At 38.5% G+C, this 22914-nt stretch overlaps 2 protein-coding genes across 5 annotated transcripts; one reads left to right on the forward strand and one right to left on the reverse strand.

The window, feature by feature from the left end:
* The first annotated feature begins 27 nt into the window (after nucleotides 1-27).
* LOC123228855 (E3 ubiquitin-protein ligase UPL2-like) lies at nucleotides 28-16279 on the forward strand. 2 transcript variants are annotated; one of them, XM_044654338.1, is made up of 17 exons: nucleotides 28-194; nucleotides 339-472; nucleotides 2210-2305; nucleotides 2390-2596; nucleotides 2735-9263; nucleotides 9868-10940; nucleotides 11019-11324; nucleotides 11433-11637; nucleotides 11806-12080; nucleotides 12179-12462; nucleotides 12966-14082; nucleotides 14159-14305; nucleotides 14400-14480; nucleotides 14569-14794; nucleotides 14933-15072; nucleotides 15506-15612; nucleotides 15764-16279. In XM_044654338.1, the coding sequence occupies exons 2-17, from the start codon at nucleotides 377-379 to the stop codon at nucleotides 15864-15866; spliced, it is 10992 nt and encodes a 3663-aa protein (XP_044510273.1). In that variant the 5' UTR covers nucleotides 28-194; nucleotides 339-376; the 3' UTR covers nucleotides 15867-16279. The 2 variants fall into 2 exon arrangements, with proteins under 2 accessions (XP_044510273.1, XP_044510272.1); XM_044654337.1 differs by having other exon boundaries at nucleotides 28-193; nucleotides 9841-10940.
* Nucleotides 16280-16568: 289 nt separating this feature from the next.
* On the reverse strand, nucleotides 16569-22190 carry LOC123228856 (kinesin-like protein KIN-14R). 3 transcript variants are annotated; one of them, XM_044654340.1, is made up of 19 exons: nucleotides 22108-22187; nucleotides 21893-21996; nucleotides 21411-21712; nucleotides 21155-21326; nucleotides 20980-21050; nucleotides 20716-20899; nucleotides 20406-20515; nucleotides 20206-20305; nucleotides 20053-20139; nucleotides 19781-19957; nucleotides 19348-19621; nucleotides 19091-19252; nucleotides 18726-18941; nucleotides 18615-18652; nucleotides 18078-18241; nucleotides 17661-17912; nucleotides 17497-17562; nucleotides 17262-17369; nucleotides 16569-17122 (listed from the first exon to the last, which is right to left on the reverse strand). In XM_044654340.1, exons 2-19 carry the CDS (start codon nucleotides 21984-21986, stop codon nucleotides 16712-16714), a joined length of 2988 nt encoding a protein of 995 aa, XP_044510275.1. In that variant the 5' UTR covers nucleotides 21987-21996; nucleotides 22108-22187; the 3' UTR covers nucleotides 16569-16711. The 3 variants fall into 3 exon arrangements, with proteins under 3 accessions (XP_044510275.1, XP_044510274.1, XP_044510276.1); XM_044654339.1 differs by having other exon boundaries at nucleotides 21893-22190; XM_044654341.1 differs by lacking the exons at nucleotides 16569-17122; nucleotides 17262-17369; nucleotides 17497-17562 and having other exon boundaries at nucleotides 17796-17912; nucleotides 18104-18241; nucleotides 21893-22186.
* Between the last annotated feature and the right edge of the window lie 724 nt (nucleotides 22191-22914).

The following is a 22914-nucleotide window of genomic DNA, read 5'->3' on the forward strand; positions in this document are numbered from 1 at the left end:
ACCTAATTTATCATAACTTGTTATTCAATATCTCTTAATACATAAAATCAATAAGAACAAACAAACAGACAAACAACAGCACCACAACTCTTTGCTTTGGGGTTTCGCTTTTCTCTCCTTCTTTCTTTTAAATCTGTCTCGCTACTTCTCTCTCTTCCTCTTAAATTTCTCTCGCTGCTGTGGATGCTTCTTTGGTAATCTCTCTATCTCACTTTCTCTTTCAGTATCTCTTCCTTTGATCTAACTGTTTTGTTTTGTTTTGTTTATAATCTATTTGTTCTTGGGTCTCCGCTTTTGTTTATTCAAGGGTTTTGATTTTTGTGGATTTGTTGTTTTAGTACCAGTTAAAAATAGATAAAGTTTGAGTTGAGATGAGATGACGACTGCACGATCAACTTTGCCGGCCAGGCTGAGGCAGCTTATATCCGGCGAGAGTCCTATCGGTCCCTCTGTTAAACTCGACTCTGAGCCCGTGAGTTGTCTGTTTTATTTGTTTTTATTCAATTATTTATAGTTATTTTATGTGACTTTTTATACTAACTATGTGATTAGGGTTTTTTGTAATGTTTTTAATATTGTTTGGTCAATCCATTGATTAGGGTTTTGTTAACCCAATCAATACAATTATGTTTTGGTTGTGCGCCCCTATTTCTTAGTATGTCAATTTTTATTTGAGTTGTTATTTGGGTCATAGAATAGGTGAGTATTTTTGGGATTTATAAGTTAATCTGTTTTGGAGGCGGCTTGCATTTCATCTTCGTTTGTCTATTAAGGAGTTGATTTGATTAAGGGGTGGTTTGTTCTTAAAGCTTAGGAGTAGCATTGTGAACACTTTATGATATGATTATGATCCATTCTAGTGATTTACTCATTTGGGGTCAATGCTAGTTTGAGATAGGTTGGTTATACTTCTTTTTTGTTATGACTTTTTGTGTGATGTTTAATTTTTATATTTGGATTTTTGCTCATTTGTCATCCTAAAGTTAGAGCTTCCCAGTCATTATGCCAGGTTGTATAAATGTTATCAGGATGATTTTAAGGCCTGTTCACATGTAGTAAAAACTTATCTGCAAGATAAGGGATTGTTTTCTTATAGAGGAAAGCCTGTTGTTTGTCCTGGACTAGATATAAAAATTAACAATTGAATTTCTTTAGTTTGTTTGGTTGATGAAAGCCTAAGTGCATAAACTTAGCCTTCTTTGGCTAGTACTTTGGTAGCACTGACACTTAAACGTCACTCTTGTAATATTAAAATGTTAACTTATAAAATATTACCAGTCAAATGCATCTTGTTAAAAATTTGGGTTTTTTTTTTAATTAATGTACGGCAGTTGTGCTGTGGAAAGGTCTTCAATACTGGGTTGACCCACTTTTTTGACTCTTTCTAGGTTGGGTTTTTGTTTAGGTGCCGAATTTTGTATTTGTGGGTTTATGCCTGTTGGTCTGTGTATTTGCAACATTTGTTGTTTTTAGCTTCAGCTGGAGGCTCATTAAGGCTATCTACAGTAAGTGTAATGAGAAATTTCGGAGGCTTGGATTTTCTTTCATACACTAGGTCCAACTGTATATTTGGCATGTTGAACATATCTCTATGTGCATGGAGTAATAGTAATGACTTTCATGCTTGTTTGATTTATGTGACTGATGCTAGTATTTCTCTCATTTGTTATGTCTCTTGAAGACTGCATGATTAAGTCTAGGCATCCTACAATATGGTGGTCAGACAAATGCAGCATGATGAGCACTACTATAATCATGGAAGATAGGTTTTGAGCGGAAAACAACATTTGCTGTAATCTATGGAATTTTACAGTAAATTCATCCAGTAATTTATTAGTGACTTCTCTAACTTTTTGTGTATGCATTTTTCACAGTTTTAAATTGAATAAACCGTTGGTTCAAATTTAACAAAAACAAATGCTCTTTGATTTAAATGCTTTTTGTAATATGAAATATGCAAGGAATAATAGAGGATGGAGTTCTGATTGTAATGTATTGATGTGTTTGAGTTTGCTGGTCTCATCAATTGTGCACACAATTGTAAAATATTGTTGTGATGCTTATCTTTTCCCATTTTCCTGAAAATTGACAGATCTATTGTTAGCACATATTAGAAAATATTGTTCAAATGAATAAGTACCTTTTTCTTTGTCTTGTTTTTTTCCACTCTGTGTGGGTGTAAAATCTCATTTTGTAACTCTGCATGCAGCCTCCAAAAATCAAAACCTTTATTGATAAGGTGATCCAGAGTCCATTACAGGATATAGCAATACCTCTTTCTGGCTTTCGTTGGGAGTACAGTAAGGTGATAGTGTGTTACTTTTGCTGTGTCAAGATTTGCTTTTAACTCCCTTGGTGTTCTTTTACTTACTTTCCCCTTTAAATGCAGGGAAATTTTCATCATTGGAGGCCATTATTTATACATTTTGATACGTATTTCAAGACATACTTGGCTTGTAGGAATGACCTTCTATTGTCAGATAAAGTTTTAGAAGATGATAATCCATTTGCAAAGCATGCAGTTCTACAAATATTACGAGTGATGCAAACAATTTTAGAGAATTGCCATAACAAGAGTTCATTTGATGGTTTGGAGGTATGTTATGGACCATATTGCAGATTGTTTTGTTGAGGGATCTATTATGAACTTTCTCTCAGATTTATGTTCTTTCTTGTATGCGCAAGCATCTGCCACTATGTGTTTCTGACATATCGTTGTTGTTTTTTATGTCAGCATTTCAAGCTTCTACTTGCTTCTACGGATCCTGAGGTTCTTATAGCTACCCTGGAGACTCTGGCTGCCCTTGTGAAGTTAAATCCCTCTAAGCTTCATGGCAATGGGAAGTTAATTGGATGTGGCTCGGTAAACAGTTGCCTCTTGTCATTGGCTCAAGGTTGGGGGAGCAAGGAGGAGGGCTTGGGATTGTATTCATGTGTTATGGCAAACGAAAGAAAGCAAGAAGATGGGCTATCTTTGTTCCCATCTGATATAGAAAATGATAGTGATAAGTCTCATTATCGAGTTGGTTCTACACTCTATTTTGAACTGCATGGGCACAGTGCTGTAAGCACTGATGAAAACAGTTGCAACACAAACTCTTCAAGTTCAAAAGTTATACACATACCAGACCTTCATTTAAGAAAGGAGGATGATCTATCTTTGATGAAGCAGTGCATGGACCAGTACAACATACCTCCTGAGCTCAGGTTCTCATTGCTAACAAGAATCAGATATGCGCGTGCCTTCCGTTCTCCCAGAATATGTAGAATGTATAGCAGGATCTGCCTTCTGGCATTTATTGTGCTTGTTCAGTCTAGTGATGCTCATGATGAACTAACATCCTTTTTTGCTAATGAGCCTGAATACACAAATGAGTTAATCAGGATTGTGAGATCAGACGAAACTGTTCCTGGAACAATTAGAACTCTTGCAATGCTCGCCTTGGGAGCCCAGTTAGCCGCATATTCATCCTCTCATGAGAGGGCACGGATTTTAAGTGGATCAAGCATCAGCTTTGCTGTTGGGAATCGGATGATTCTCCTTAATGTTCTTCAGAGAGCTGTTATGTCGCTGAAAAATTCCAGCGACCCATCATCCCTTGCCTTTGTTGAGGCGCTTCTTCAGTTTTATTTGCTTCACATTGTTTCATCCTCATCTTCAGGGAGTAATATAAGAGGATCAGGAATGGTTTCCACGTTTCTACCTCTTTTGGAGGATTTTGATCCTGCTCGACTGCATCTTGTCTACTTGGCTGTGAAAGCTGTGCAGAAGCTCATGGATTACAGTAGTTCAGCTGTGACTGCAGTTAGAGAATCAGGAGGAGTGGAACTGTTGGCCCAGAGGCTGCAGGCAGAAGTGCATAGAATTATTGGTTTGACTGGGGAAAATGATAATTCAGTGATTGTCAGTGAATGCTCAAGATATAGTGATGATCATATGTACTCCCAGAAGAGGCTTATAAAGGTTCTTTTGAAGGCACTCGGATCTGCTACTTATGCCCCTGCAAATTCTACCCGACCCCTCAACTCCCATGATAGTACCTTACCTGCTACTTTGTCGCTAATATATGGGCATGTAGATAAATTTGGAGGTGACATTTATTACTCAGCTGTGACTGTTATGAGTGAAATTATCCATAAAGACCCAACCTGTCTTCCTGCATTGCTTGAAATGGGTCTTCCTGATGCATTCTTATCTTCAGTGGTGGCTGGAATACTGCCTTCTTCAAAGGCCATTACATGTGTTCCAAGTGGCCTTGGTGCCATTTGTCTTAATGCCAAAGGCTTAGAGGCTGTGAAAGAAACTTCAGCATTGCGATTCCTTATAGACATATTTACAAGCAAGAAATATGTCATTGCAATGAATGATGCTGTTGTTCCTGTGGCAAATGCAGTGGAAGAGCTTTTGCGCCATGTATCTTCATTGAGAGGCCCTGGTGTTGATATTATCATTGAGATTGTTGATAAAATTTCTTCCTTTGGGGACAACAATAATGCTGGGTCATCAGGGAAGTTCAGTGCTAGTACTGCAATGGAAATGGATTCTGAAGACAGAGAAAATGGACATAGCTGTTTACTTGATACAGTTGATTCTGTTACTGAAGGCATCAGTGATGAGCAGTTCATTCAATCGTGCATATTTCATTTGATGGTTCTGCTTCACAGAACAATGGAATATACTGAAACATGTCGGTTATTTGTGGAGAAGTCAGGAATAGAAGCTTTTCTGAAGCTTCTCTTACGCCCTAGTATTGCACAGTCATCTGAAGGGATGTCCATTGCCTTGCATAGCACAATGGTTTTCAAGGGTTTTACTCAACATCACTCTGCTCCTCTGGCACGTGCCTTCTGTTCTTCTCTTAGGGAACATTTGAAGAAAGTTTTGGCTGGATTTGGTGCTGTTTCAGGGTCCTTTTTACTTGATCCGAAGATGTCGCCTGATGCTGGTGTCTTTTCATCACTGTTCCTTGTTGAGTTCCTTCTCTTTCTTGCTGCTTCAAAAGACAATCGTTGGGTAACTGCACTGCTTACAGAATTTGCAAATGACAGCAAAGATGTTCTGGTAGACATTGGACGTGTCCATCGTGAAATATTATGGCAGATTGCTCTTCTTGAAGATGCCAAGCTTGAGGTGGAGGATGATGGTGCGACTTCTGCCACTGAGACACAACAGTCTGAGTCAAGTGCAAATGATTCTGAAGAACAAAGATTCAACTCCTTTAGGCAGTTCCTTGATCCATTATTGAGGAGGAGGTCATCAGGGTGGAGTATTGAAGCCCAGTTTTTTGATCTTATCAACCTTTACCGTGATCTTGGACGTGCTACTGGGTTTCGACATAGATTGAGTGCTGACAGTCCTTCAAACTTCTGGCTTGGAGCAAGTCCGTCCAGTTCGTCAGATGCTGCTGGATCTGGTAGTAAAAAAGAATATGACAAGCAGAAATTGTTTTATACCTCCTGCTGTGATATGGTGAGGTCTCTTTCTTTTCACATTACCCATTTGTTTCAAGAGTTGGGAAAGGTAATGTTGCTTCCTTCTCGTCGACGAGATGATGCCGTGAATGTGTCCCCTACTTCAAAGTCTGTGGCTTCCACTTTTGCCTCCATTGCACTGGATCACATGAATTTCGTTGGTCATGTAAATCCTTCTGGATCAGAGGCTTCTATATCAACAAAGTGTCGCTACTTTGGTAAGGTTGTTAATTTCACTGATGGCATTTTACTGGAAAGGCCAGATTCCTGTAATCCAATTTTGCTAAATTGCTTATACGGCCATGGAGTTGTTCAATCAGTTTTGATGACTTTTGAAGCGACCAGTCAGTTGCTGTTTGCACTTAACAGGGCCCACACATCTCCAATGGAGACTGATGATGGAAATGTAAAACAGGATGAAAAAGAAGATGCAGATCATGCCTGGATTTATGGTCCCCTAGCTTGCTATGGTAAACTTTTGGATCACATGGTGACATCGTCTTTTATTTTGTCTCCATTTACTAGACATTTGCTTTCTCAACCCCTGATAAATGGAGATATTCCTTTCCCACGGGATGCTGAGACTTTTGTTAAGGTGCTCCAGTCCATGGTGTTGAAAGCAGTGCTTCCTGTTTGGACTCACCCACAATTTACTGACTGCAGTTACGATTTTATTACTACAATTATTTCTATCATCAGACACATTTATTCTGGGGTTGAAGTGAAAAATGTCAATAGCAATATCAATTCTCGTGTTAGTGGACCCCCACTGAATGAAACAACTATTTCAACAATTGTGGAGATGGGTTTTTCCAGATCTAGGGCAGAGGAAGCACTGAGACAGGTTGGATCAAATAGTGTAGAGTTAGCAATGGAGTGGTTGTTCTCCCATCCAGAGGAAACCCAAGAAGATGATGAACTTGCCCGTGCACTTGCCATGTCTCTTGGGAACTCTGAATCAGAAACGAAGGAAGATGTTGCAAATGCTACTAGTCAGCAACTTGAAGAAGAGATGGCTCAACTTCCTGCCATCGAGGAGTTGTTATCGACATGCACAAAGCTTCTTCTAATGAAGGAGCCTCTAGCATTTCCAGTACGAGATCTGCTTGTGTTGATATGCTCCCAAAATGAAGGTCAATATAGGTCTAGCATCATCTCATTTTTAATTGACCAAGTGAAGGATTGTAGTTCGATCTGTGATAGCGGAAACAGTAATATGCTATCTGCTCATTTCCATGTTCTTGCTTTAATCCTTCATGAAGATGCAGGGGCACGTGAAGTTGCCTCCAAGAGTGGTCTTGTGAAACTGGTGTCTAATCTGCTTGTGCAATGGGATTCTGTTTCAGTTGATGGGGATAAATACCAAGTTCCAAAATGGTTGACGACTGCTTTTCTTGCCATTGATCAGCTATTACAGGTTGATCAAAAATTAAATTCTGATTTTACTGAGCTGTTAAAGGGAGATGATGCTAGTAGCCAGCAGACTGCTATTAGTATTGATGAGGATAAGCAAAACAAGTTGCATGCATTAAGATCATCAAAATATATTGATCCTCATGATCAGAAGAGACTTACTGAGATTGCGTGTAGCTGTATCAAGAAACAGCTTCCATCTGAAACCATGCATGCAGTACTTCAACTATGTTCCACTCTCACGAGAAGTCATCCCATTGCCATATGTTTTCTTGATGCTGGGGGTGTAAGTTCATTGCTTTCACTGCCAACAAGTAGTCTGTTCCCTGGGTTTGACAATGTTGCTGCGACTATTATCCGTCATGTCCTTGAAGATCCTCAAACTCTCCAGCAAGCAATGGAATCTGAGATAAAGCACACCCTTGTGTCTGCTGCAAACAGGCATTCAAATGGACATAGGCATTCTAATGGACGTATCACTCCACGCAATTTCCTTCTAAATTTAAGTTCTGCAATCTCAAGAGATCCAGTTATTTTTATGCAAGCTGCTCAGTCTGTTTGCCAAGTTGAGATGGTTGGTGATAGGCCTTACATTGTCTTGCTGAAAGATCGTGACAAGTCCAAAGAGAAAGAGAAGGATAAGGAAAAGACTTCAGAGAAAGACAAAACACAGGCTAATGAGGGTAAGGTTATTCTGGGTGCTGTGAACACAACAGCTCCTGGGAATGGGCATGGAAAAATTATTGACTCGAATTCCAAGGTTGTTAAAGCTCATCGGAAGTCTCCCCAGAGCTTTGTAAATGTGATTGAATTGCTTCTGGATTCAGTCACTTCCTTTGTACCTCCACTGAAGGATGATGTGGTTACAGATGTGCCTCCTCTCGATACATCATTATCAAGTGATATGGACATTGATGTTGCTGCTATCAAAGGAAAAGGAAAAGCTGTAGCTGCTGTATCTGGAGATAGTGAAGCCAACGGCCAAGATGCATCTGCCGCACTTGCAAAGATTGTTTTTATCTTGAAACTTATGACAGAGATTTTACTAATGTATTCTGCATCCATACATGTTCTTCTTCGAAGAGATGCTGAGATCAGTAGCTGCAGAGGTGTTACTGGTTTTTGCAGGGGAGTGTTTCATCATATTATTCACAGTTTTATTCCATATTCTCGAAATTCCAGGAAGGAAAGGAAAGGAGATGGTGACTGGAGGCATAAACTAGCAAATAGGGCTAGCCAATTCGTGGTGGCATCTTGTGTCCGTTCTGCAGAGGCAAGGAAGAGGGTTTTTACAGATATAAGCTGTATTTTCAATGACTTCGTTGATTCTTGTAGTGGTTTCAGGCCAGCAGGTGATGATATACAAACTTTTGTTGATTTGGTAAATGACATTCTTTCTGCTCGCACACCTACTGGTTCTTGCATCTCTGCTGAAGCTTCTGCCACTTTTATAGATGTTGGTCTGGTTAGATCATTTACTCGGACTCTTGAGGTATTGGATTTAGATCATGCCAATTCACCCAAAGTTGTTATAGGGCTTGTCAAAGCTCTGGAGTTGGTGACAAAGGAACATGTTCATGCTGCTGATTCTAGTGCATCAAAAGGTGAGAATTCAGCCAAAACTCCTGGTCATGATCAGGCTGAAAGAACAGATAATATGGTTGACATGTCCCAATCCATGGAAATGGCATCGCAGTCCAATCAGGATCCTCTGGCACCAGACCATGTTGAGTCTTTTAATGCTGTACAAAATTATGGTGGATCCGAGGCTGTTACAGATGATATGGAACATGACCAGGATCTTGTTGGAGGGTTTGCTCCTGCAGCTGAGGATGATTATATGCAAGAAACTCCCGAGGACATAAGGGGTCTAGAAAATGGCATTGATAGTGTTGGGATACAGTTTGAAATCCAGCCTCATGTGCAAGAAAATCTTGATGAAGATGAGGAGGATGAAGAGATGTCGGGGGATGATGGGGATGAAGATGATGATGAGGATGATGAAGAGCATAATGATCTGGAAGAGGATGAAGTCCATCACCTGCCTCATCCTGATACTGATCAGGATGATCATGAGATTGATGATGATGAATTTGATGAGGTACTGGATGAAGAAGATGAAGAGGACGATGACGAGGAAGGTATTGTTCTTAGCTTGGATGAAAATGTCTTTGACCATATTGAGGTTTTCGGCAGAGATCATAGCTTTCCCAATGAAAGTCTTCATGTAATGCCAGTTGATGTTTTTGGTTCTAGGCGTCAAGCACGGACTACTTCTATTTACAGTCTTTTGGGTCGAACTAGTGATAGTTCTGCATCCTCACATCATCCTCTTTTATCGGGACCTTCCTCTATGCATTCTGCTCCCAGACCATCAGGTAAGCTTCTTCAGTAGGTTGTTATTTTGTGTTAAGATCCCAAGTGCAAAGTATGAGATTTGGATTCCACATTGGAAAGTATGGACAATTAGTGTGGGGTTTATATGGCCTTGGTCTCTCTTATCTCAATAGCTAGCTTTTGAGGTGTGGTTCTCCTAAGGTTTGTATCATTTGGTATTAGAGCTATCACCATGTCTCCCAGTTGTAATAGTGCGGCGTGGGTGATGACGCCGGTATTGCAGTGTTTGTTTGGGGCTAGCAGGGAGCTAGCGCACAGCCGGCCCGCATGGGCGCTGGGGCTGTGGAGTATGGTGGTATGTTAAGATCCCAAATATAAGGTATGAGATTTGAATCCCACATTAGAAAGTATGGGCAACTTGGGTGGGGTTTATATGACCTTGGACTCTCTCATCTCAATAGCTAGCTTTTGAGGTGTGGTTCTCCTAAAATTTGTATTATTTTGTTTCATCATTTATTTTATATTCTCACTCAACTCTTTTGTTTTTTTTCCCTTTTTGGTGTGTTTTTGAGTTTGTCATGTATTCTTAACACTTGACATATTTTTGTTCCAACCCAGACAATGCCCATGACATTATTTTCTCAGATAGGAATGCTGATAGCACCTCTTCACAGTTGGATATTATTTTCCGATCTCTGAGGAGTGGACGTCATGGTCATCGTTTGAACTTATGGGGGGATGATAGTCAGCAAACTGGTGGTTCTAGTGCACCAGTTGTACCACAAGGCCTTGAAGAGATACTTATTTCCCAGTTGAGACGACCATCTCCAGAGAAACCAGATCAGAATACATCAACAGCTGACCCTCAAAGTAATGGTGAGGCTAGTCAGTTACAGGAGTCAGAAGCAGGTGCAAGGCCTGAAATTCTCATGGAGAACAATATAAACAATGAAAGCATTGATACTGGTCCTTCCTCTACACCTGCAATTGAAAGCTCTGTCAATGCTGATATGAGACCTGCAGCAACTGATTCTTTGCATGGAACAGATGCATCCAGTACACACTCACAGTCTGTTGAAATGCAATTTGAACAGAATGATGCCGTTGTTCGGGATGTTGAAGCGGTGAGTCAAGAAAGTGGTGGAAGCGGGGCAACATTGGGAGAAAGCCTGAGGAGCCTAGATGTTGAAATTGGAAGTGTTGATGGCCATGATGATGGTGGAGAAAGACAAGGTTCCACTGATAGAATGCCTTTGGGTGATCAACAAGCAACTCGTACAAGAAGAGCTAATGTGTCTTTTGGGAATTCTACTCCTTTAAGTGGGCGAGATGCACCACTTCATAGTGTGACTGAAGTTTCAGAGAATTCTAGCCGTGAAGCAGATCAAGAAGGTCCAGCAGTGGAGCAGCAAATAAACAGTGATGGAGGTTCTGCATCCATTGATCCTGCATTCTTGGAAGCACTTCCTGAGGAGTTGCGTGCAGAAGTTCTATCAGCACAACAAGGTCAAGTGGCACAGCCTTCAAACGAACAACCACAAAATGCTGGAGATATTGACCCTGAATTCCTTGCAGCACTTCCTCCAGATATTCGGGAAGAAGTTCTAGCACAACAGCAAGCTCAAAGACTTCATCAATCTCAAGAACTTGAAGGTCAACCGGTAGAAATGGACACAGTCTCCATAATTGCAACGTTTTCTTCAGATTTGCGAGAAGAGGTATGATTTTATTTAAATGTAAACTATATGGAATAACTGTGCATCTAAATTCCTTTTCTTGTTTCTGCTTGTTCTCAGGTCCTCTTAACATCATCAGATGCTATTCTTGCCAATCTCACTCCTGCTCTTGTTGCGGAGGCAAACATGTTGCGTGAAAGGTTTGCTCATCGTTATCATAATCATACCTTATTTGGTATGTACCCTAGGAATCGTAGAGGTGAGTCTTCTAGGCGTGGTGAAGGTATTGGATCAAGTGTGGACAGATCTGGTGGAAGTATTACCTCACGCAGGAACATTGCTGCTAAGGTAGTTGAAGCTGATGGATCTCCTTTAGTTGGAATGGAAGCTCTTCAAGCAATGATTAGGTTGCTTCGTGTAGTCCAGGTATTTAGTTCGTGGAATTGATTCTCCCTGAAGTGTGCATTCTAATGATTTGTGCTTCAATTCATGTTTTTACATAAACTGTTTTTAAATTTAAATTTAAATTTGCAGCCACTTTATAAAGGTTCATTGCAGAGGCTTCTCTTGAATTTATGTGTGCATACTGAAACCAGAATATCTGTGGTTAGAATCCTGATGGACATGCTGATGCTTGATACAAGAAAGCCAGCAAATTATTTAAATGCTATTGAGCCACCATATCGACTTTATGGTTGCCGGAATAATGTGATGTATTCTCGTCCCCAACATTTTGATGGTAATTGATGTGTATACATACATGTCTTTATTGTATGGATTTCAAATAGTAGATTCTTGAGTACTGTATTTAGTGTCTTGAGGAATTGATCAGGTGTTTGTCTTTTTGCAATATTTGTCACAGTGCCATCCTCTTATATGATTTTCTTTTTTTTTCCCCCCTCTGTAGGAGTTCCTCCTTTGGTATCTAGGCGTATTCTTGAAACTCTGACATACTTGGCTCGTAATCATCCGTTTGTTGCAAAGATTTTGCTTCAGTTTAGGCTGCCTCTTGCTGCCTTGCGAGAGCCAGAGAATATTGATGAGGTTCATGGCAAGGCTGTTATGGTTGATGAACCTTGTGAAATCGGTAGAAAACAGCAAGAAGGATATATATCCGTTATGTTGCTTTTGAGTCTCTTGAACCAACCCCTGTATCTGAGGAGTATAGCACATCTTGAACAGGTTATGCTTTTTCCAATGTGATGTCTCTTTTTTAAATATATTTTCGGTTATTTTGCAGGCTTTGTTGGTTATGTGCTCATTCTGGTTCTGTTTTTCAGCTGCTTAATTTATTGGGGGTTATTATTGACAATGCTGAAAGCAATTTACCTGACAAATCAGGGGCATCTACAGCAGAACAGCAACCTCTTCCAGTTCCCACGTCAGTGGGTGGCATGAATGCAGAACCTCATGGTGTTTCTTCTGGGATGTCTGTTTCATCATCCTATGTTGATTCCAGATCTATAACTTCATGTGAAAATGATGAATGTGATGTTCAAAGTGTAATGCTTAACCTGCCCCAAACTGAACTTCGACTTCTGTGCTCATTGCTAGCTCGAGAAGGGTATAATGAAGCTTTATGTTTAGCTCTCTCTCTCTCTTACATGTGTGCACTGATGTGGTCCTGTTGCTTATAAATTTTCAAATTTGATACATTTCATCTCATTTTCTGCTTGCAATTATGAATATGAAAGAGATTCATTTGTGTGCTCTCTCTGTCTTGTGTGCTCACATGTGATCCCTTACCTTTTATACACACTGATTCTTATGTTTTCATTCTCAAAATGTGTGATGTTACATGGTTTAATTTCTCTTGCAAGTTAACTGTCATTGTTGGTATGCTCTCTCTCTCTCTCTCTCTCTCTCTCTCTATCTGTTTTTGTGTGCTGATGTAGTCTTTTTGCTCACCAATTTTCAAGTGTATAATTCTTCTCATTTTGCATCTATGAACATGAAAGATAATCTCAAAAATATTTGATCTGTGTGCTTTAAGTTCTCTTGCTAGCAACTTCTGTTATTGTTATGTTTTTATTTCATGCTTGATCTGACATGGCATTTTTCTCTCAGTTTGTCAGATAATGCATATTCTCTGGTGGCAGAGGTAATGAATAAGTTGGTGGTGATTGCTCCCACTCATTGTCAGTTATTTATCACTGAGCTGGCTGATGCAGTACAAAAGTTGACTAAATCTGGCATGGATGAGTTACGAGTGTTTGGTGAAGCTGTGAAAGCACTTCTCAATACATCATCTTCTGATGGAGCTGCAATTTTAAGGGTCCTGCAAGCACTTAGCTCTCTTGTTGGCTCCTTGATTGAGAAGGAGAAAGATCAGCCAATTCTTCCTGAAAAGGAGCATTCGGTTGCTCTTTCTCAGGTATGGGACATTAACACAGCTTTAGAGCCTTTGTGGTTGGAGCTGAGTACTTGTATAAGTAAAATAGAGAGCTATTCAGATTCTTCTGAAGTGCCAACTACATCCAGAAATTCCACAGGCAAACCATCTAGTGCTATTTCTCCACTTCCTGCGGGTGCTCAGAACATCTTACCATATATAGAATCTTTCTTTGTGATGTGTGAGAAGTTGCATCCTTCACAACCGGGGTCTGGTCATGATTTTGGTACAGCTGTTGTTTCTGAGGTTGAAGATGCCAGCACTTCTGCTACCCAGCAGAAGACTGTAGTACCCATCACAAAAGTAGATGAAAAGCAGATGGCTTTTGTGAGGTTCTCTGATAAGCACAGGAAGCTGCTAAATGCTTTCATCCGTCAGAATCCTGGGCTCCTGGAGAAGTCTTTCTCACTCATGCTCAAGGTTCCTCGCTTTGTTGATTTTGACAATAAACGAGCACACTTCAGATCAAAAATAAAGCATCAACATGACCATCATCACAATCCTTTAAGAATTTCAGTAAGAAGAGCTTACATTCTTGAGGATTCTTATAACCAACTGCGCTTGCGATCAACCCAAGATTTGAAGGGAAGGTTGACCGTTCACTTTCAAGGAGAGGAAGGTATTGATGCAGGTGGTCTTACCAGGGAATGGTACCAGTTGCTGTCCAGGGTTATTTTTGACAAAGGAGCCCTGCTTTTCACAACCGTGGGCAATGAATCAACATTCCAGCCCAACCCCAACTCTGTCTACCAAACAGAACATCTTTCGTATTTTAAATTCATCGGGCGAGTTGTGAGTACTACTTTTAGTTAAGTTGTATCAATCCAGTGATTATTTGCTCACTCTCATTCCTTACCACCATTTTTAGGTTGGGAAAGCACTTTTTGATGGACAACTTTTGGATGTGCATTTTACACGATCATTCTACAAGCATATCCTTGGAGTTAAAGTAACTTATCTTGACATTGAAGCTATTGATCCTAGTTACTTCAGAAACCTGAAGTGGATGCTTGAGGTATGGCTTCCCATCTTTTCATGTCTTACAAGTTTACTCTAATTTGTCCTTGGTTTAGCTTGTCTTACTGTTTACTCCTTTTACCTTTTTGCAGAATGACATAAGTGATGTTCCAGATCTCACTTTCAGCATTGATGCTGATGAGGAGAAACGGATTTTGTATGAAAGAACACAAGTAAATGTTCTCACAGGACCTTTTCATTAACAGCATGTACTGTTAGAAAGTAGTTCTTTATTTTAATGGTGTCCTGAAAATGATGCAGGTAACTGACTATGAACTAATTCCTGGTGGACGAAATATGAAGGTTACTGAAGAGAATAAGCACCAATATGTTAATCTAGTTGCTGAGCATCGTTTGACCACAGCTATTCGTCCTCAAATAAATGCATTCCTGGAAGGATTTAATGAACTTATTCCTAGGGAATTAATATCTATTTTCAATGACAAGGAATTGGAATTGTTGGTTAGTGGACTTCCAGACATAGACTGTAAGTTCTGTAAATTATTATTACTTATGGCCTTCTCTATCTGATAGTTTTCAAGTCTTGCCACCTTTTTAATATAAATATTCCTTTATAATTCAAGATGCAACTGTAAACAAACTGACTGCTATCAATATCTTTCAGTGGATGACATGAGGGCAAATACAGAATATTCAGGGTACAGTGCTGCATCTCCTGTCATACAGTGGTTTTGGGAGGTTGTTCAAGGGTTCAGCAAGGAGGATAAGGCTCGTCTTCTACAGTTTGTTACTGGCACATCAAAGGTTATCATCTCTATCTTCTTGAATGTCTGTTGCATTCAGTTCCTGCAATATATATCAACACTTAATCTCATATTTTTGTGTGACTGCCTTTGAGTATGAATTAGGTTAATGAAATTAACTCCTTCCTGTTTTTGAATGTTCTTTCTGAATAATGTGTATCAATAGATTATAATAGAGTTTTATCTATATGTTCTGGAGCTTGTCCATTGAGCTGGCTAACCAAAACTTTTTTCAGTTTTTTTTAGTATTTTTGGCCCTTTACTTTAATCAAGAAAACTGCAGCGAAAATCATGAAACAAAAAAAAAAAAAATTTATCACCATTTACGTAGTATTCACTTTTGTTGCATCTACATAAACATCTTGCAATTGTTGGGCATGGGGAACTAAACAGGGATCCAGTTGTCTCACTTTTTTTATTGGCAAATCTTTTAGGTGCCATTGGAAGGTTTCAGTGCTCTACAAGGAATTTCAGGCTCACAAAAGTTTCAAATACACAAGGCTTATGGCAGCTCAGATCATTTGCCATCTGCTCATACTTGGTAATCTAAATATTCTCTCAATTTCTACACGTAATTGAACCACAATGAGTCATAAGTCCACAAATTTTTTGTTTGCTTGAGTTTTTAACAGTATGGACCAATTCTGTTTTTGTGGAAGACTATATTGACATGAACCACTTGATTTCTGCAGTTTCAATCAATTAGATTTGCCGGAGTATCCTTCTAAACAACATCTAGAAGAGAGACTGCTGCTTGCAATTCATGAAGGCAATGAAGGGTTTGGATTTGGTTAGAAATTATACCTCCGAAACAAACATGGAGAGGAGCTTGCAATTCATCAAGGCAACAAAGGTTTCGGATTTGGTTAGAAATTACAGGTGGGACATCAGAATTAGTCATGTAGATAATAATTTTTATAAATGACAAAATTCAGCAATGGGAGGGAGATGGGAGGATGTCATATACACATGTTTATAAATTGTACAGTCATATTGGCTACTGGAAATGCTTATGGCAGTTTTAAATTTGCCAACCTGCCCTTGTTTTCTTTTCTTATTTTGTTTAGCTTTATTTAAATTTATCTCAATTTTTTCTTTTTCGATTTAGTTTTCTTATCTTGTTTTTTAGACTAGGTGATATTGATGTTTCTCCAAGAAAATATTGGAAAAGGTACAGAAATGACAAAATTGAAGATTGTTGAGTATTAGCTGCAGCCAATTGTAGATGAAGTGTATTTGTCATGTGGAAAACATACCGTAAAAGCGAATTATTCAAGTATATTGATGTTGGCAATGTGCTTATCACCAATTTACCTCATGAGGTAGGTGTTAATACTCCATTTATATCGTCTATTTCAGTCCCTTTCCATGTCCCACGAATCAAGTTGCTTCGCAGCTTAATCCATCTTTCTTTTTGGAACTATGTAAGCTATCCCTATTTTTGCTAATAGTATTAGGCCATAATTCAAATAAACGTCACCAATGAAATCGTATGCGTCACTTCAAATATAAAAATGAATAAACATTTAATATATGTTATAAAATGATTAGATGATTTTGAAACTTATCTTTACAATTCATTCAAAAAAGATTTCTTATGAATCCCATCTAGAAAAGACAGAAATGTCTAAGAATAATTCTTATCTTAACCACATTTTCAACTTGTTGCAACTCTCCTTGCTTCCGGTGGGAAATGTCCTTTGCACGGTAGCACTCCTTGTCATCCTCGCCAATGCTTTAGATGAATCAACTTGTTTTACTTTATTTGATTCACCTGTCAATAGCTTCTTCTCAACTAACAGCACGTTGTTCTCTGCCCCTTTGCTTTGGATCTGTCTTTTCCTCCTTACCTCACGAAGGGGCTCTGTTCCTTTGAGTAAATCAGAACCCATACTCATTCTTCTGTTATCATAATTGGATTTTAAACTTCTAAGACTTGCAGGATCCATGTCCTGTATAATTTCCACTCTTGAATTAAGAGGTGTGACTTCAAACTTTTTAGAATCAGTTAAAGCTACTTGTCTTCTTAACTTCCCTTCTAGCTCTTCAATCTGTCCAAATATAGAACAAATTTAATTAGATGTTAAAAGGGTCATCTTTTTTTTGGTGTTAATATTGTGTTCTTATAAATACTAAATTATTTAGTACATATCACATTAACCCATATGATATTCTACCATGTTCAAGTACCTTTTCTTGAAGAATCCCTGATTGAATCTGAAATTCTTCTGTTTTTTCTTTCAATCTGCTCTCAAATTCTCGTGTTCTCTCTTTCAATTTGTTTTCGGCCCCCTTGACCTGCGGTGCAAGAAAAGCTTGCAGTCAATTTTTTATTTTTTTAAAAAAGTCACTAACATCAAATAACCTCCAATCAATTTCTAAGTTGCAAACAGACTTCCGTGAAAAACAAAATTTCTGCAAAAACCTTGTGTTGAAGAGTCATGGTATCTATTAGCTCACGCTGCTTCAGCTTGTTCTCAAGTTCCTTCACCTTTTGGCAACAATAAAAAGTAATATCATATGACACGATTTTAGTAACCGATTACAAGGAAAGAATATGATATCAAAATCACAAATCTGAAGAGCAACCTTTTGTTGAACATTTGAGCAAGTTTCTTCCTTCCCCTTCATTCCTTCTGAAAGTTGCAACAACTGTTTTTCAAGCTGTCTGATTAACTCTGTCTTTGACTCAAGTTGGCTCTCGAGTTCATTGACCTTTCCTTGTTGATTTTTTAAAAGTTGATCCTTGCCTTTGGCCTTAGCTTCTAAGTTTTGATAGTTCTCTTCCAACTTATGTAATGCATCATCCTTTGATCTTAATTCTTGCTTTGATTTCTCAAGCTTCAACAAGGGAAAAAATTTATAAAATAAGCAAGGATAAGAAACAAATATCTATAACTTTAGTACATGTTAAGATAACAGCACTTCGGTTAGGTAAAGATTAAAGATCTATACTTTAATCTATGTAACGAAAATAGCACTTCGCCAAGCCATCCATGAACATACCATCAACTTCAGCCTTTGAAGTTCACCTGTGTCTATTTGTTTTTTTGCAGGGCCTAACTCAACGCCCCGAGCCCGAGTTGCAAAATTTAATGAACTTAGTGTCTCACCCAAGTCCTGCTCTGAAGGGCTGATTTGCAAAAACATCAACGTTTTAGAATCACCACCTGCAAAACAATTGATGAAAGATTTAAACAAGAAATGCTGCGCATTTTAACTTCCAAACTACAAAACTTGTCAATGTCATTCTATTCACACGGATGGATGCAAGTACTTAGACTGTGCATAACAAGTGCAATTGAATTTTTGAAACCTTCGTAGCATTTCAGTCGGCTCTGTTTTCTTGCATGTAAGAATATAGTTTAGGACTTTAATACATAAATTTGTTAGTAAAGCAATACTTTTGGTGAAAGAGGAGGACGCTCATCTCACAGTGAAATAGAGGAAATCCTCATCGTAATATTGTATACTAATGCACTCTTTCATTTGAAACACTTATGGCAATTCAAACATGAAACTATTTTTCAAGCTGCTTCTTACCTAAAGAATCTTGAAGTAGATGCGTGAGCTTGGAATTCCTATAATGGCATAGTGAACAAATCAATACAAAAGAACTGGCAAGTCATGTCTAAATGGAAGAAAGATAAAAACCTGTATGGAATATGGCCACTTTTGGTTGCCAGAGAAGAAATCACATCCCCAAGAGCAGAAAGTGATCTATTGATATTCTGAGCCTCCTTCAGCCGTTCCCCTTGAACCTCAGTTTTTGCTAGCCTCTCACTACCAGCCAAGTCCACTAGCCACAGCTTGCTCTGGGTGCTATCACCGTTTACCAAATTCTTTGCTCTAACTAATATACGAAGCATGCTACACACAAAATATAAAAGACAAAAATATGTGGAGTGAGATTCAAATTTCAGGCTCTGGCTGTTAAGCATGGCGATTCAGAGAAGATTCAGGGTAGTACTCAAACAATATCTAAGCATAATAAAAATAAAGATTAGATGTATACCCACCAATGAGATCGGCTGCTATGTTCATTTACATTATTTGATCCAACAGCCCTTGCATTGCTTCCAGCCTGCAGGACATCCCAAGCTTCTTTAAGGTTTTCAACTTTGGCTTCAGTTATCCCTGGCACATGATGGACCCCTTCAGAAGCTTGCCTTATTTCCAACCTAAAGTAAACGACAAAAACACAAAACCATATCCTAGGCTTATCACTTGGAAACTTCAAAGCAATTGTATGGAGTGATCAAGGTTGTGAATTTACTTCTTTGATGTTGGAGAGATGGCCAGCAAATCCCTGATTTGTTCATTGTAGACTTCAAGGGCAGTGACAGAAATGCTACATGTAAAAGTTTCTTTCCTCTCTTCAACAGTTTTGAACAACTGCTCCAAAGTCCTATAGTTGACTCCTCGATTCAATTCTGTGCCCTCCATCGTGAAAGTCTTTCCTGTACCTGTTTGCCCGTATGCAAATATACAAACATTGTAGCCATCTAACACCGAAATTACCAAAGGTGAGGCATCCGCAAATACGTCAACTGTTACAACCAAAGAAAGATTAGAAAAAGTAACTATATTTCTCCCATTAAACCAAGAGTCTAAATAATTCTAATAACGTGTGATATATTTTTGCAGTTTGCACAACATCTTTTATAAGAATGGAAAACATTTTCAAAAATACAATTATTGATTCATGCCTTGATCATCTTTAGGTGTATAAACTCGATCAAATTTAAAACTTTTTTTTGTGGCAGCACCCGTAAGTATCCCAAGTTCTCCATCCTTCGCTGCACTAAAATCTACAACTGTTGCACATCCACTGGATCCCTCCTCCATATTTAATGGGCGGCACCTACAGAACACACGAATGTTCCCTGAAATGTAGAATTAGATAAACAAGGTTGAGTAGAATCAATCTACACGCCAATGATGTTGAAGAAAAACATCAAATTTCATGTATCAAACATGCCTTTTGCTTCTTGGACTTGGTTGTAGAGCTTCTTCCTCTTAGCATGCTCCTCATTAAACTTCAACTTTAGGTCATCACATTGTCCAACTACAAAATGAACTAAGTATTAGTCAAAACTTCAGACACAAAGTTTGGGTGTTGAGGCAAACTTACCTAGAGATTGAACTGCAGATACCATCTTATTCAATTCAGGAACTAAATCAGCACATTCATGGGCCTTGAGGGAGAGCTGAGAATGCTCTTCTTTCATGGTCTGTGATTGAAACCGACAAATAAAATAGGCCATTAAACGAATTTCTGAAGAGGTGCTCCAAACAAAAAAAAAAATTGTAACATGCGTGTAAATATCTGACCTTTATTTTCCTCTCTAATTCATTGATGGCAACAGCCCACCGCTGCTTATCACATTCATATTGACTAGAAACTTCTCTAATTTGAGCTGCCCTTTTTTGTAATTCTTGATCTAATCAAATCAAAGCATAATCAGAAGAATTTCAAAAACTTGTAACCACTAAATATTTAAGACACATCTTGAGTGACAGAACTGGTTTACTAATAAGACCACAAAAAGAATGTACATGGCAAGATTTTTTTTTTTTTAAATGTAATCAACAATAACCAACCATGTGTTAAAATGGCAGATCCAACCAAATCACACCTTACCTAGACACATGTTCTGGAAGAACCTATTGTCAAGGTCCATCCTGACCTTCTCTAGTTGCTCATTTGCGGCTGTCAGTGACATCCAGGCTTCATAGCATTCATCTGCTTTGTGCTGACACTGAATTTTCAGCTCTTCTATATTTTTTTCGTATTTGGTGATCCATTTCATCCTAATAAGTTTATCCTGAACATCAATTTCAAACCAATATGAGCATGACTCCTAGTTCTCAAAATTTTACCCTTAATTATGAAAGTACATCCAACCTGAGCAGATGAAATTTCAACTTCACTGCCGCATCTGTTACATGTGAGAAGACCATGTTCCCCTTGCAATGCTGCCATCAATTAACAAAATAAAGCACATAAATGTTGAGAGCAAGGACCACTCAAAGTATTAAAAGCATGCAAGTCAGAGGTGACTAGACACTTGAGTACATACCGGGCATATTTGTGGCACGCTTTATGCAAATCCCATTAACCATTGGGCTTCCACAAACTCCATCAAACCTTATGAATAATTCTCCATCCTTCTGAACGGAAACTGTAACATCCACCACTTGTAGCGGCTGGTTAGCTCCAACTATAGAGTAGATATCAACCTCCGATAATACCTACCATTGTCCCCCAATATAAATAATTTTTAGAAATTACTCGATAAAATGATTCAATCAAATGGAACAGCAAAATTTTCTCACCTTCTCATTTTGCATAAAGACATCAAAAACCCTCATCCCTTTAGGACCATTTGTATTGACAATTTCTGCAAAATGAAGATCGACCAAATAGTTTCCAGGACATAAGTTTCTGAACCGGTAACTGAAATTTCCAAACCTCGCACACTGATAAATGGTGGGCATATCACCACCATCAATTATACTCTCATTTGTTCTCAAAACCTCCCCTCCTTCAAAATAGCAATCCGACTCCAAGTCGACGCTAGAATCTCCTTCCTTCTTTACAGCCCCACCTCCGGCATTGACAAAAGTTACAAGGTTATCTGGTTAAAGAAACAAACAGATATATAAAAATTTGGCAGAAAATAAAATTACTCCTGATTTCTAAGGAACCAAAAAAGAATCAAGGTCTTGGTTTCTTTTTCCATCGTTTAACAAAAATCCAAAAATGAGAGATAAACTAAAATTGAGAATGAAAGAAGACGAGCTTAATGAATATAAACCTGTTATGTTTGTATTGAGTAAACCCGATTTAATCAATCTTGCACCTGAGACGCAGAGCACCGCATCAATTGAATCGGTATCGTAATTCTCCATCTCTTTTCAGCTTGTTGATGTGATTATTTTACACGGTGAAGAACAATGTAAGACAGAGAATTCGGAATTAGGGTTTTTAAGAGAAGAAATTTTATGACGAAACAGTGGGGTTGTCCTCTACCTTTTCTTTTTCGATGGGGAAGTAATGAGTCAAGCAAAAATGGCATTACTACGTTACATTGGTTTCGAAATTCAAATTGGTGACTCCCGCTCCGCTTCTATTTAATTTACCGTTACTTAGGTTAAAGGCTTCCAGTTGAGTCGTCTGGTCTGGTGGGCCGCTCCGTTGTTGGTGTATTCCGCACATGGTGAGGTCCACTCAAGCAAAAAGGCCGAAAAACTTAGTGCCACCCAAGGTTTACTCCACCCCTCAACTTTTATTCGTGAAATTTTGAAAATTCAAATTTTTACCCATCAATGATTAAAATTAATAAAATTTGTTAAATCTAAAGATATAATTTTTATTCAACTTTTAATATTAAAAAATAAATTTGATTTCATTTTTTCACCTTAGTTTTAAAAATTAAAATTCTCTCCAACTTAAGTTTTGAATAATGAAAATTTTCCCCCTAAAGTTTTCTTTTTCCTTCTACATTTCTAGCCACAAAACCATTTTTGGTTGCTTCTTAAGTAGGATCTCTCTCCCTCTCGATGTTGAGCAACACAATCTCTTCGACAATTTGGTTGCCTTCTTCAACATGAAATGAAGCGATGGAATGCATCTCTGCCTCTTCGACTTCGTTGTGTCGAAGCCATCTTTAGAGATGAATCTTGCACAGATCTTCAACCAAACTTTGGAAGTCTGACATAAATAGAGCTTTGATAAAAGTTTTTGGCATGTGTCTCTATTAATCAAATTGCGGTTGCATTGCTTCAATTCATGCTAAAAAAGGAGACCAATTAATGAGTTTAACAAAGTTTTTATCTA

Source organism: Mangifera indica, chromosome 11 (genome assembly GCF_011075055.1).
Source record: "Mangifera indica cultivar Alphonso chromosome 11, CATAS_Mindica_2.1, whole genome shotgun sequence".
NCBI classification, from domain to species: Eukaryota; Viridiplantae; Streptophyta; class Magnoliopsida; order Sapindales; family Anacardiaceae; genus Mangifera; species Mangifera indica.